Below are 11,204 nucleotides of genomic sequence, written 5' to 3' on the forward strand. Positions count from 1 at the left end.
ATAGTCCAAAGTCTAAACTCTACTGAGAAAGTCTGCTCCCACATTGTCTGTTCCTTTGATAGGCTGTATCCGAAATCGATGTGGCTGAAGCTGCAACGCCCACCTCATTAAGCGTGCATTCGTCCCTTTGGATTTGTTGAGATATAACAACGGTTGGTGGTCCGTTTCCAAGACGAACTGACGACCATAGAGATATTTTTGAAATTTGGAAATTCCCCACACAACCGCAAGACACTCTTTTTCAACAACAGAATATGACACTTCACCACCTTTAAGTTTCCTGCTCATGTACGCAACTGGATGTACAACCCCATCCACCTCTTGCAACAGGATAGCTCCGATGCCATTATCTGAAGCATCAGTCCTCAGGATGAACTCGGAATTCAAATCAGGTAGTTTCAGAACAGGACTAGTCGACAACACTTTCTTCAGCGTTTTGAAAGCTAGATCATGTGGTTCCTTCCAGATAACTGCATTCGGCTGACCTTTCCTAGTGAGGTCCGTCAAGGGTGCTGCAATCGTAGCAAAGTTGGGTACGAATTTCCTGTAGAAGCCCGCTAAGCCGATAAAGGATCGCACTTGCTTCTTCGTCTTTGGTATCTTTGCTTCCAGAATAGCTTTGACCTTATCTGGATTGGGTTGCAAAAGCTGTTGTCCAATCATATGTCCCAAACACTCCAGGCTTTCGAATCCTAACGCACACTTCGTAGGTCTAGCTGTTATCATGGCTTTCCTCAGACGTACAAACAACCCACGTAGTATTGCAAGATGTTCCTCCCAAGTCTTGGTGTAGATCAAGATGTCATCAATGAAACTTTCTATGTTCTTCATGCTCTCTAGCAGAATCCTCATTAGGCGGCAAAAAGTAGCCGGTGCGTTCACCAAACCAAATGGCATAACAGAAAACTGAAACAAACCGATGGGTGTTGTGAACGCTGTTTTCTGTTTCGATGTCTCCTCCATTGGCACCTGCCAGTATCCTTTACTGAGATCTAAGCGGGAGAAATATCTGTTTCCTGACAGTCGAGAAAAAATATCGTCCGCATTCGGCATCGGTTCAGCGTCGAAGATGGTTACCCGGTTCAGTTGCCTGTAATCAATACAAAAGCGGTTTGTGCCGTCTTTTTTCCTGACGATTACCACCGGTGCTGCATATGGTGCATCGGACTTTTCAATGACTCTCATCTTCAGCATCTTTTCTACTTCTTCTCGGATGGTTTCCTTCAAATTATAGGGAATCGGATAGTTCTTTGCCCTAACTGGTTCGTTGGTAGTTGTTCGGATATCATGAACTACCAAATTAGTTCTCCCAGGAACATCTGACAATACATCTGAGAATTCTTCCAACAAAGTCTTCATCTCTACCTTCTGTTTGGATGTCAGTAGCTCTGATACTTGCACGTCTTCTACTGTCTCTGTCCTCACAGGTGTTGGTATGTTGAAACAATCAGTACTCGGTAATTCCTCTTCAATACCACCAGAATCCCCCTCTATAACTGATGAACAAACCGCGTTAAGAACGCCAGCTTCACTCAATCCTGTCCCTTCTCGTTGAACGTATCGACGCAACAAATTTGCGTGTAAAACTTTCTCCCTGCCGTCGACAGACACAACATAATCCATAGGCCCTTTACGTTCAACGATGCCATAAGGCCCACGCCACTGCATTTGGATCTTGTTTCGTTTCGTAGGTAGCAACACCAACACTTTCTCACCTGGCTCCATAACTCTGTTCTTCGCTTTCCGGTTGTAAAACTTTGCCTGTGTGACTTTCGCCTTTCGGAGCTGTTCTTGTGCCAACTTGCAGGTCTCCTCAAGACGTTCTCGCAGATCAAGAACATATTGGTAAGTACTCTTTACTTCGGGGTCTGCAACCTCCTTCTCGCACAATTCACGTAAGATCATCATTGGTCCACGTACAACCCGTCCGTATAGCAACTCAAACGGGGAAAAACCCAAGCTTTCCTGTGGTACCTCCCTGTACGAGAACAATAAAGCATTCAAATATTTATCCCAATCCTTTGGTCGCTCAGAGCACATCCTTCTTAACATCTGTTTTAGAGTTCCGTTATAGCGCTCAACCAGCCCATTACACATGGGATGATAAGGGGTTGTCGTAAGCTGACGTATCGACAGTAGCCTGCTAACTTCTCGCATGACAGATGATGTGAACTGACTCCCTTGGTCTGTTAGTACTTCCTTCGGTACTCCAACCCGACTGTATACGTCCACTAGCGTTTCTGCCACCCGTTCCGTCTCAATTCCCTTCAAAGCTACAGCCTCTGGATATCGTGTGGCGTAGTCGACAATCGTGAGTATGAACCTATTTCCCCGATCAGTAGCAGGTTGCAATGGTCCGACTATATCGATGGCGACTCGCTGAAACGGCGCATCAATAAGTGGCATCATTCCAAGTGGCACCTTCGTCACTCTGCCTTTCGGGAAAGTCCTCTGGCACACGTCACAAGAGCGACAATACCTCGTCACGTCAGACTGTGCTCCCGGCCAATAAAATTCTGCCATGATCCTGTCACTAGTTCGTTTGGCTCCCAAATGGCCTGCCATCATAGAATCATGAGCAAGTCCCATAACCTTCTGCCGGTACGTCGAGGGAACGACGAGTTGCTTGAAAATCCGTCCCTGCTGCGTAGATGGACTCTTATACTCCCTGTATACCAGACCATTCCGTGTGAAGAAATGTGGTTTCCCACCATCACGTCTCTCCTTAACTTCTCCCGATACCGCCATCTCACGAATCTTAGCCAACGTTCCATCTGATATCTGGGCATCCTTGAAATCTATGGGATTTATTTCTTGAAACACCTTGGGAACCTTTAGTGGTCTGTATGGCTTCTCTTCCGCCGCCTTCTGTGCCCTGGTCTGTACTGCACTAACCTGTTCCTCAAGGTTCCACTTCGGATTCGGATCTCCAGGAGATCTAATACCATGTATGTTTCCCAAAATGAGGTCATAAATTGGAGTGTCCATGCACCAAGCCATAACAGTTCCTTGATAGTATGGCGTATCAACGACAACATTCGCTGTATCAACTTTCAACTTACTACCATCTGCCAAGGTACACATCTTGGTATCACCAGTGAAATCTTCTGCGTCCACAAGACTCCTTCTGATAACGACTCCACTACAACCTGTGTCACGCAACACTGTGACAACATGCTTGCCGATAAGACCTCTCACCACAGGCATACCAGAATCCAACACAGGCGCACTACATGAAATGCTGAGCTGATCTGGATCTCGTTCATCGTTGTCATCTTCACTTGAACTAAGAGCTCCACATGAAGGCGGGTTACCCGTCTTCTTGCCGGATGAACGATGCTTGCGGATCCCTTCTATTTGTGCTGCCTCTTGTGCATCAGAGTCTGCCACTAATCCGACACGTGATTGCTTCTTCTTGGTACTGGCTGGACAATTGTAGGAAAGATGATCCGTCTTCTTGCAGATATAACACGTCTTTCCTCCTAAATTACTACCACTAATGACCTTACCTTTAGGCTCATCCCTTTTACCAACTGACTTTGTGAAGTCCCCTGGCGAACGGTTTCCCTGATACTGCTTATGTCCAGTATGTTTTGCCTTAACAAGGTTCGAAGGGTTGCCTCTGGCGTCAGCAAATTGATCTGCTAGCTTCGCCATTTCTGCCATGGACTTTGGAATGCGTTCCTTCAGAAACAGCCTAAGCTCACTTCCACAAATCTGCAAAAATTGGTCCCGAAGCATTAAGTCCTTTAACCCGTCGTAGGTCTTCTCAGCTTTCGCCAACTCCAACCATCTGACAAAGTAGTTGTCCAACCTTACAGAAAACTGAGTAAGCGTTTCACCTGTGTCAGGCCTACCAGTCCGGAAACGTTGTCGAAACCCTTCCTCGGTCATCTCAAACCGCTTAAGTAAAGCCTCTTTCAGAGTATCGTAGTTGAGTGACTTTTCCACGGGTAGTCGACTGAAGACGTCTAAGGCATTACCCTTGAGAAGAGCACTGAGGTTAGTCGCCCACTGACTATCTCGATCCCAGTGTTGAGCTATAGCATACCGCTCAAACCGCTGCAAATAACTGTCAATGTTGTCCTTCCCTTCTTCGTAAGGAGGCAGTTTAGGACCCTTCACTAAACCATGGGACATCTTCTGGTCAGCACTTCCTGTAGGATTAGCACCTTGGGTTTTCTGATATTCCAATAACTCTATCTTCCTGCTATGTTCTCTCACAGCACGTTCCTCACGCTCCTTCTCCAGTGACAACTGTAACGCCATTTCATCCCTCTTCCCCTTCAATAGAACTAGCTGGTGCTGTCTCTCAGCTTCGGTTCGCTTTTCCTCTCTATCAAGCTTCCTCTCTTCTCTCTCTCTGTTTTGTTCATCAAGAATAAAATCACGGAGCTCTGACCCCTGTAGTCCAAGAGCACTCCCAGTTTTAAGTAATTCTTGAAGTGACGACATCATGCAAGTGGGTACAATGGAAACAACAAGAAACATGTACAACAAAGCAACATAAGCAACAATTTGTGTCGTACAGCAAAGTAATGCTACAAATATTACTACTGAACTCACCTCGGATGAACCAGCACAAATACAGGTTGCTATAACGCCAAATCAACAGTGAGAGGGTGAAATCTGTTGTGTTCTAAACGAATCCTAGTTAAATTCAAATTACTAATATAGTGCAAAATGAGCCATTCTACTTACCATGCAAAGTCGCCTCATCCCACCGCTGCCACCAAAAAGTGTAACCTGGACGAGCGCGACTCGCATAGAATGGCACAAACACATAATATACAATATATACAAGTTTAATACACTATATACACATTATAAATTGTACACACAAATGTAAATATGTACAACTCACTCACTCATTCAAAACACACACACTTTAATAATTACATATGAAACAGTATAGTCTGTCCTCAACGAATCTGGAAAGAGGTCTGGAAACGTCTCTGGACCGACTAACAACCAGCAATGTTCACAGCATCGAACTTTTGCCCATAGGAACGTCTGATGACAAATGTCCAACGGAATTCATAATTAGAGCACAACTGTCCACACAGCATAGCACCTGCCCACACAGGATATCAGAACATCTGTCCACACAGGACATCATAGCATCTGACCACACAGGATATTAGAACATCTGCACGACCATATAGGACATCATAGCATCTGCTCACACAGGACATCATAGCATCTGTCCACACAGGACATCATAGCATCTGTCCACACAGGATATTAGAACATCTGCACGACCATATAGGACATCATAGCATCTGCTCACACAGGACATCATAGCATCTGTCCACACAGGACATCATAGCATCTGCCCACACAGGACATCATAGCATCTGTCCACACAGGACTGTAACTGGCGGCTGTCCTGGCCCACATATGACTCTGTATTCTATATATGTATGTATTCTGACTGTGTCACATTCGTTCCCGCCATCAACATGGGTAGAACTGCAATAACACAAGACTACGTCTGACTATGCTGACTATATAGTCTATAATGATTCATAAATATTTATACACAGTATTTCTTCTATTTCAACTATTATTTGTGTATATACATTCATCTGCCTACATACAGTAATTGATATGAATCTATTCACTAATTCTAGCCTGAATTCCATGTAATTCATTGACATATTGACAAGTTTCGCTTATATTTATTAAATACAAACTAAATTCATATAACAGTTGATATCTTATAGCTATAATAGAGATATATTGAACTGTACTCATATAGCGTTATAAGCATATACATTTATCGATAAATATTCGCCTCAAATATCAAACACAACAGATTTCGGGCATATAATTGCAATATAAAGGCACAAGAAATGATTTCAAACTTACCGCAAACTGTATTTTGCGTTGGCTAACCCCATATAAGCAATAACTGACTGCCAAAATTTACACCGCTGTTCTCGCTTACATGTATATTTTCCTTCCGGCGAGACTAATTTCAAATATTCGAACTCGGATCCGGAGAATCCGCATTTATAAAATTTACAGCAAATAATTAAGAAAATAAAAGTACAATATTTAGACCAGATAATACCTGATTTCTTTCATCGAATACATGTACAAATAGTTCAGACATTGTTTGATATATACAAAAATGTAAAATATACAAAAGTATGGTTGGGACTGTGACACCCTGTAAACATTCATATTATTTATAACCCGATGAAAATATATAATATCAAAACTTATCTGAATAACAATAAACTAAAGTCTATAAGCAATAAAATTCACTTGTCGCTGTCAATGTTCAACACAATAATTCACTCTGCCATCAATAGTACTAACTGAGTAATAGGACGGATATACGAAACCGATCGTCCATTACGAATTGTCTTAACTCTGACTTTACGAACAAGACCATCGTGACTAGGGAAAACACATTCAACAATTCCCATTGGCCAGTCATTACGATGAGAGTCATGATCCTTCAGCAAAACAATGTCACCTTGTTTGAAGTTTGAACGTTCGTGATTCCACTTTTGTCGCGTTTGCAGCGATTGTAGATAGTCTCTTCTCCACGCGTTCCAAAATTTCTGGGCCAATACCTGAACACATCGCCATTGGGATCGAAACATGTCTTTCACTGAGAAGTCTACCAAGGTTAGATCTACATTTGGAACGCCAGTCTTTTGCGTAATGAGAGTACTTGGCGACAATACCACTGGGTTTTCAGGGTCGTCAGATACGGGTACCAGTGGTCGCTGGTTCACTTATAGCACACGCTTCGGCTAGAAAAGTCGTAAGCACTTCATGCATGAGGTGTTTAGTGTCAGTATTACGCAACATGTTGTCCAGAATCCTTCTAACGGTACCAATAAGCCGTTCCCAAGATCCGCCCATATGGGAGGCATATGGAGGATTAAAAGTCCATGTGATGCTTTCCTCTGAAAGAAAGTCTTTTACGGCTTTGTCCTCGACATCAATAACATTCAAGTTAAGTTCCTTAACGGCTCCTACGAAGTTAGATCCTTTGTCCGACCTAATGTGCTTTACCGGTCCTCTGATCGCGATGAATCTCCGCAGTGCGTTAATGAAGGAAGATGTGCTCATCTCCTCTACGACCTCAATATGTATCCCTCTCGATACCATGCAACAGAATATTATAGCCCAACGTTTTGCGTTAGCTTGTCCTCCCCTAGTTTTTCTCGCGCGCACATTCCATGGTCCAAACGTATCCAATCCAATGTAAGTGAAAGGCGGACATGGTGTCAAACGATCCTGCGGTAAAGTACACATTTTTTGTTCCACAAACTTTCCTCGGAGTTTCCTGCACACGACACAGTGATGTAAGATAGAGGAAATTAATCGCTTTCCTCCCACTAGCCAATAACCAGAAGAACGTATTTTACCCTCCGTAATATGTCGGCCTTGGTGTTCCGATTTCTCGTGATAATGTCTCACGATTAGAGTAGCCACGTGATGTTTTGCTGGGACAATGATCGGATCCTTTCCAGGTAAGTCAATGTCACTATTCTGAATCCTACCACTAATCCTCAGGAGCCCCTCGTCGTCTAGAAACGGCGACAATTTCAACAAAGAATTGTTCCTGTTTAACGGCAGTCCTTTCTGCAAACAGTCGATTTCCATCGAATAAAACTCTTGTTGAACAACCTTCAGTATGAGGTTCTTTGAATCGTTAGCAAAACGCAACACGTCTGGATTGTCTGTTCCGTTGTGATGACGATGCGTCGTTACCGATCAACGGAAATACTTGGTCTCTATACGAACTTTGCAAATCACTCATGACGTCAACGGGTCCGTTCAACCACACTGACTTTCCAACGTCTTTCGCACGCATTGGCCTAGTCGCACTATCGGCAGGGTTACATTCACTAGAAACGAAACTCCACTGCTGTTTGGAAGATAACTTCAGAATCTTGTCAATCCGATTAGCAACATAAACGAAGAAACGGCGCGTGTCGTTAAATATATACCCTAGTACTACCTGACTGTCGGTATAGTAGTAGGTGGCGTCAAACACAACATCGACGTGTTCGGATATAAATAAACCGAGTTCAGTAGCAAGAACAGCCGCGCATAGTTCTAGTCTTGGAATGGTATGTCCGTGGGAAGGCGCTACTTTCGATTTGCCAAGAACGTATCCAACAGAAGCATTTTCCTGTACGTCATAAATTTTCATGTATGCTACTGCGCCTATGGCATCCTTGACGCGTCTGAGAATACGTGTAGTTCACGACGAATTGCCTTTTCCAATGACGAATTGGAGTAACATCTCGAAATTTCTAACTGTTCCAGATCTTTAAGCGAAGACCTCCATTTTTTCCAATCAGAGTTCAAGTCCGGAGGTAAAGGGTCATCCCAGTCAAGATCCTTTGACGATAACACATTTCGCATTAATAGTCTGCCTCCGAGAATAACTGGTGCCACAAAGCCGAGGGGGTCGAATACACTATGTATTGTAGAAAGTACGCCTCGTTTGGTGAACGGTTTCACCTCATCAGAAACACTAAACGTGAACGTATCACAACCGACTTTCCAACGTAGTCCGAGACTCCTATGAACGACATCATCGAAGTCCATATCGCAAATTTCGCTGGTATCCTCTTTTGGAAACTGCTTTAAAACATCAACACTGTTCGACGAGAACTTGTGCAAGTGAATGTTTCCGTTTTGCCGTAATCGAGCTTGAGTGTCTCTCAACAACTGCACTGCGTGACCTTCGTCAGATACAGAGGTCAACCCATCGTCAACGTAGAAGCTCTCTTTGACGAAACAACACACCTCGTCGCACGCGGAAGAATCGATATGGTCGCAAGCAGATTTCCTTAATCCAAGTGTGGCAATACACGGAGAAGACGAGTTGCCAAACACATGCACGCACATACGAAATTCCCTTAGCGGTTGTGTGGGATCATTATCTTGAAACCATAAGAAACGTAGAAAGTTTCTGTCACGCTTGTGCACATAGAAGTTGAAAAACATCTGTTCAACATCGGCCATAATCGCAATTCGTTCCTTCCTGAATTTCATTAACACACCAACCAAATTGTTTATGAGATCCGGACCTGTCATGAGAATGTTGTTAAGCGAATGTCCATTAAACTTTGCCGCCAAATCGAACACGACTCGGATTTTGTTGGGTTTTTGGGGATGATAAACCCCGAATATCGGTAGATACCATGCTTCCTCGCCGTCTTGTAACTCGGGAGCTACCTCTGCATGCTCCTTGTCAAAAATGTTTTGCATAAACGCACAAAACTGTTCGCGCTTAGTAGGATTTTTCAGTAACGACTTTCGTAGATTTTCTGCGCGATGCCTTGCCTGATCCATATTGTTTGACAAAGTGGGTCGTTCCTTTTTTAGCGGTAACGGTGCACTCCAATTACCGTACTCGTCCTTAATAAACTCCCCTTCCATGACACGCATGAATTCCTTATCCTGTTGCGAGTAACCAGGTATATCATCGAATTTTGTTCTTTGAAATATGTCCATTCCAATTGGCAACTTATCGGATTTTTCAAACTGAGCCTTGAAGTAATTCGGACACGGATCCATGAGAGTAGGTCTGCCATTCGGTAAAACGACCGTTTTGCTCACAGTTATGACCGTAGGTTTGTGAACGAGACCTAGGCACGATTCTCCTACAACTACCCAACCGAATTTTAATTTCTGTGCATATGGTTCACGTTCATGTCCAGTTCGCTGTTCCAACACATGATGCGCCGAAATGAGATCTCTGCCAACGAGAAGCAATATGGGCGTATCGTTTTCATACTCTGGGATAAGATGAGCAATGTCCTGCATGTGACTATAGTGTCGTGCAACTTCCGGTGTAGGTATTTCTTGTTTCACATTCGGAATATGATTGCATTCTGTAATCAACGGTAATTTTAATGAGTATTCCTTGTCCAATGATTCCATTACGTATCCGCTGCCTTGCCTCCCGGTTACCTGAATTTCACCGGCACATGATGAAAGTACGTATCCGGTTTCCGTAGAATGATCTCCAAAATAATCGAAGAACTCACTTTTGGCCAATGTCCGATTGCTCTGCTCATCTATAATGGCATAAGCACGCAACACATTATTAAGTTGTCCGTCCTTGTAGATATTTACTAACACCGTTTTTGCACACGATTTCCCCACGAAGGGACCGGTTTCACCGCACAACTGTGTACACTTGGAATTTATCTTACGATTGTCTCCCCTGATACTTGTCCTTTCCTCGCCGTGAGACTGACGGGGCTGATATTTGTCATCATGAAACATGGTGCAATGCGATGAACCTTTACACACAGTACAGATTACTTTTTCTGTACAGTCCTTGGCCAAATGTTTGTCCTTACAACACTTAAAGCACACGCCGTGTTTTAAGAGAATTTCCCTCTTTTCGTCCTTGGATTTCGATAGAAACAGGTGGCAACCTGATAACAAATGCTTCACTTCTCTCGCACTGTCATGAAGTGGGCACAAAAATGCTGTAGGCACATTATTAACTTCCGTTTTCTTTGAAAAGACGTATGCATTCCTACTTCCAGTAGACGCAGTACGACGTTGTTCTTTGCTGACGCTAGGTACCGCAGTACCATCGGTGTAATTGAAACTCGGGTTGTTCATTCGCGAGCTCATTTCCTGTATGAACCTCTCGAAAACACTGAATTTCGGATATGTAACATTGTGCTCGGTTTGATATCTGCACGCATAGTCAGTCCATTTGTTCTGTATGAACACGAGTAACTTGCAAACAATTGGGTTTATACCGCTGGACGAATCGTAGTACGCCATTATCGAGCTGAACGCCGTGTTTTCCTTTACTGCCTGAATTTCCGCCAATATGTTCGAAAGATCAAATAATTTCTGACCATCTCGGTTCGTTAATTTCGGGAATTTGTTTAGCCTTTCCCTCAAAGATAACTCAATTTGCTCGGGCGCGCCGTACTTCTCACTGAGCCTAGTCCAGATTTTACACAAGGCTTGGGGTGGGTCGTGTATGTTTGCAGCACGTAGACTTACAGCCTTTTTCGAGATTCTGGCCCCAACCATTTCGATAATAAGTCTAATTGTTCTTGAGGGCTTACATCAAGTTCCTTTACAACATTTAGGAATGACATTTTCCAGACACGATACTCCTCGGGTTTATCAGTAAACTGAGTGAGTCTACCCATAAGCAAGTCTTTCTTTAGCATAAATTTGGTCAAATC

At 43.5% G+C, this 11,204-nt stretch overlaps 3 protein-coding genes across 3 annotated transcripts; all 3 read right to left on the reverse strand.

The window, feature by feature from the left end:
• Positions 1–12: 12 nt before the first annotated feature.
• Positions 13–4,455, reverse strand: LOC132564645 (uncharacterized). The gene has a single exon (XM_060229283.1). It carries the CDS (start codon positions 4,453–4,455, stop codon positions 13–15), a length of 4,443 nt encoding a protein of 1,480 aa, XP_060085266.1.
• Positions 4,456–6,720: 2,265 nt separating this feature from the next.
• Positions 6,721–7,629, reverse strand: LOC132564646 (uncharacterized). The gene has a single exon (XM_060229284.1). It carries the CDS (start codon positions 7,627–7,629, stop codon positions 6,721–6,723), a length of 909 nt encoding a protein of 302 aa, XP_060085267.1.
• A 567-nt stretch (positions 7,630–8,196) lies between these two features.
• On the reverse strand, positions 8,197–10,788 carry LOC132564647 (uncharacterized). The gene has a single exon (XM_060229285.1). It carries the CDS (start codon positions 10,786–10,788, stop codon positions 8,197–8,199), a length of 2,592 nt encoding a protein of 863 aa, XP_060085268.1.
• Between the last annotated feature and the right edge of the window lie 416 nt (positions 10,789–11,204).

Source organism: Ylistrum balloti, unplaced genomic scaffold (genome assembly GCF_031769215.1).
Source record: "Ylistrum balloti isolate Yb309-2 unplaced genomic scaffold, AGI_CSIRO_Ybal_v1 Utg372460, whole genome shotgun sequence".
Lineage (NCBI taxonomy): Eukaryota > Metazoa > Mollusca > Bivalvia > Pectinida > Pectinidae > Ylistrum > Ylistrum balloti.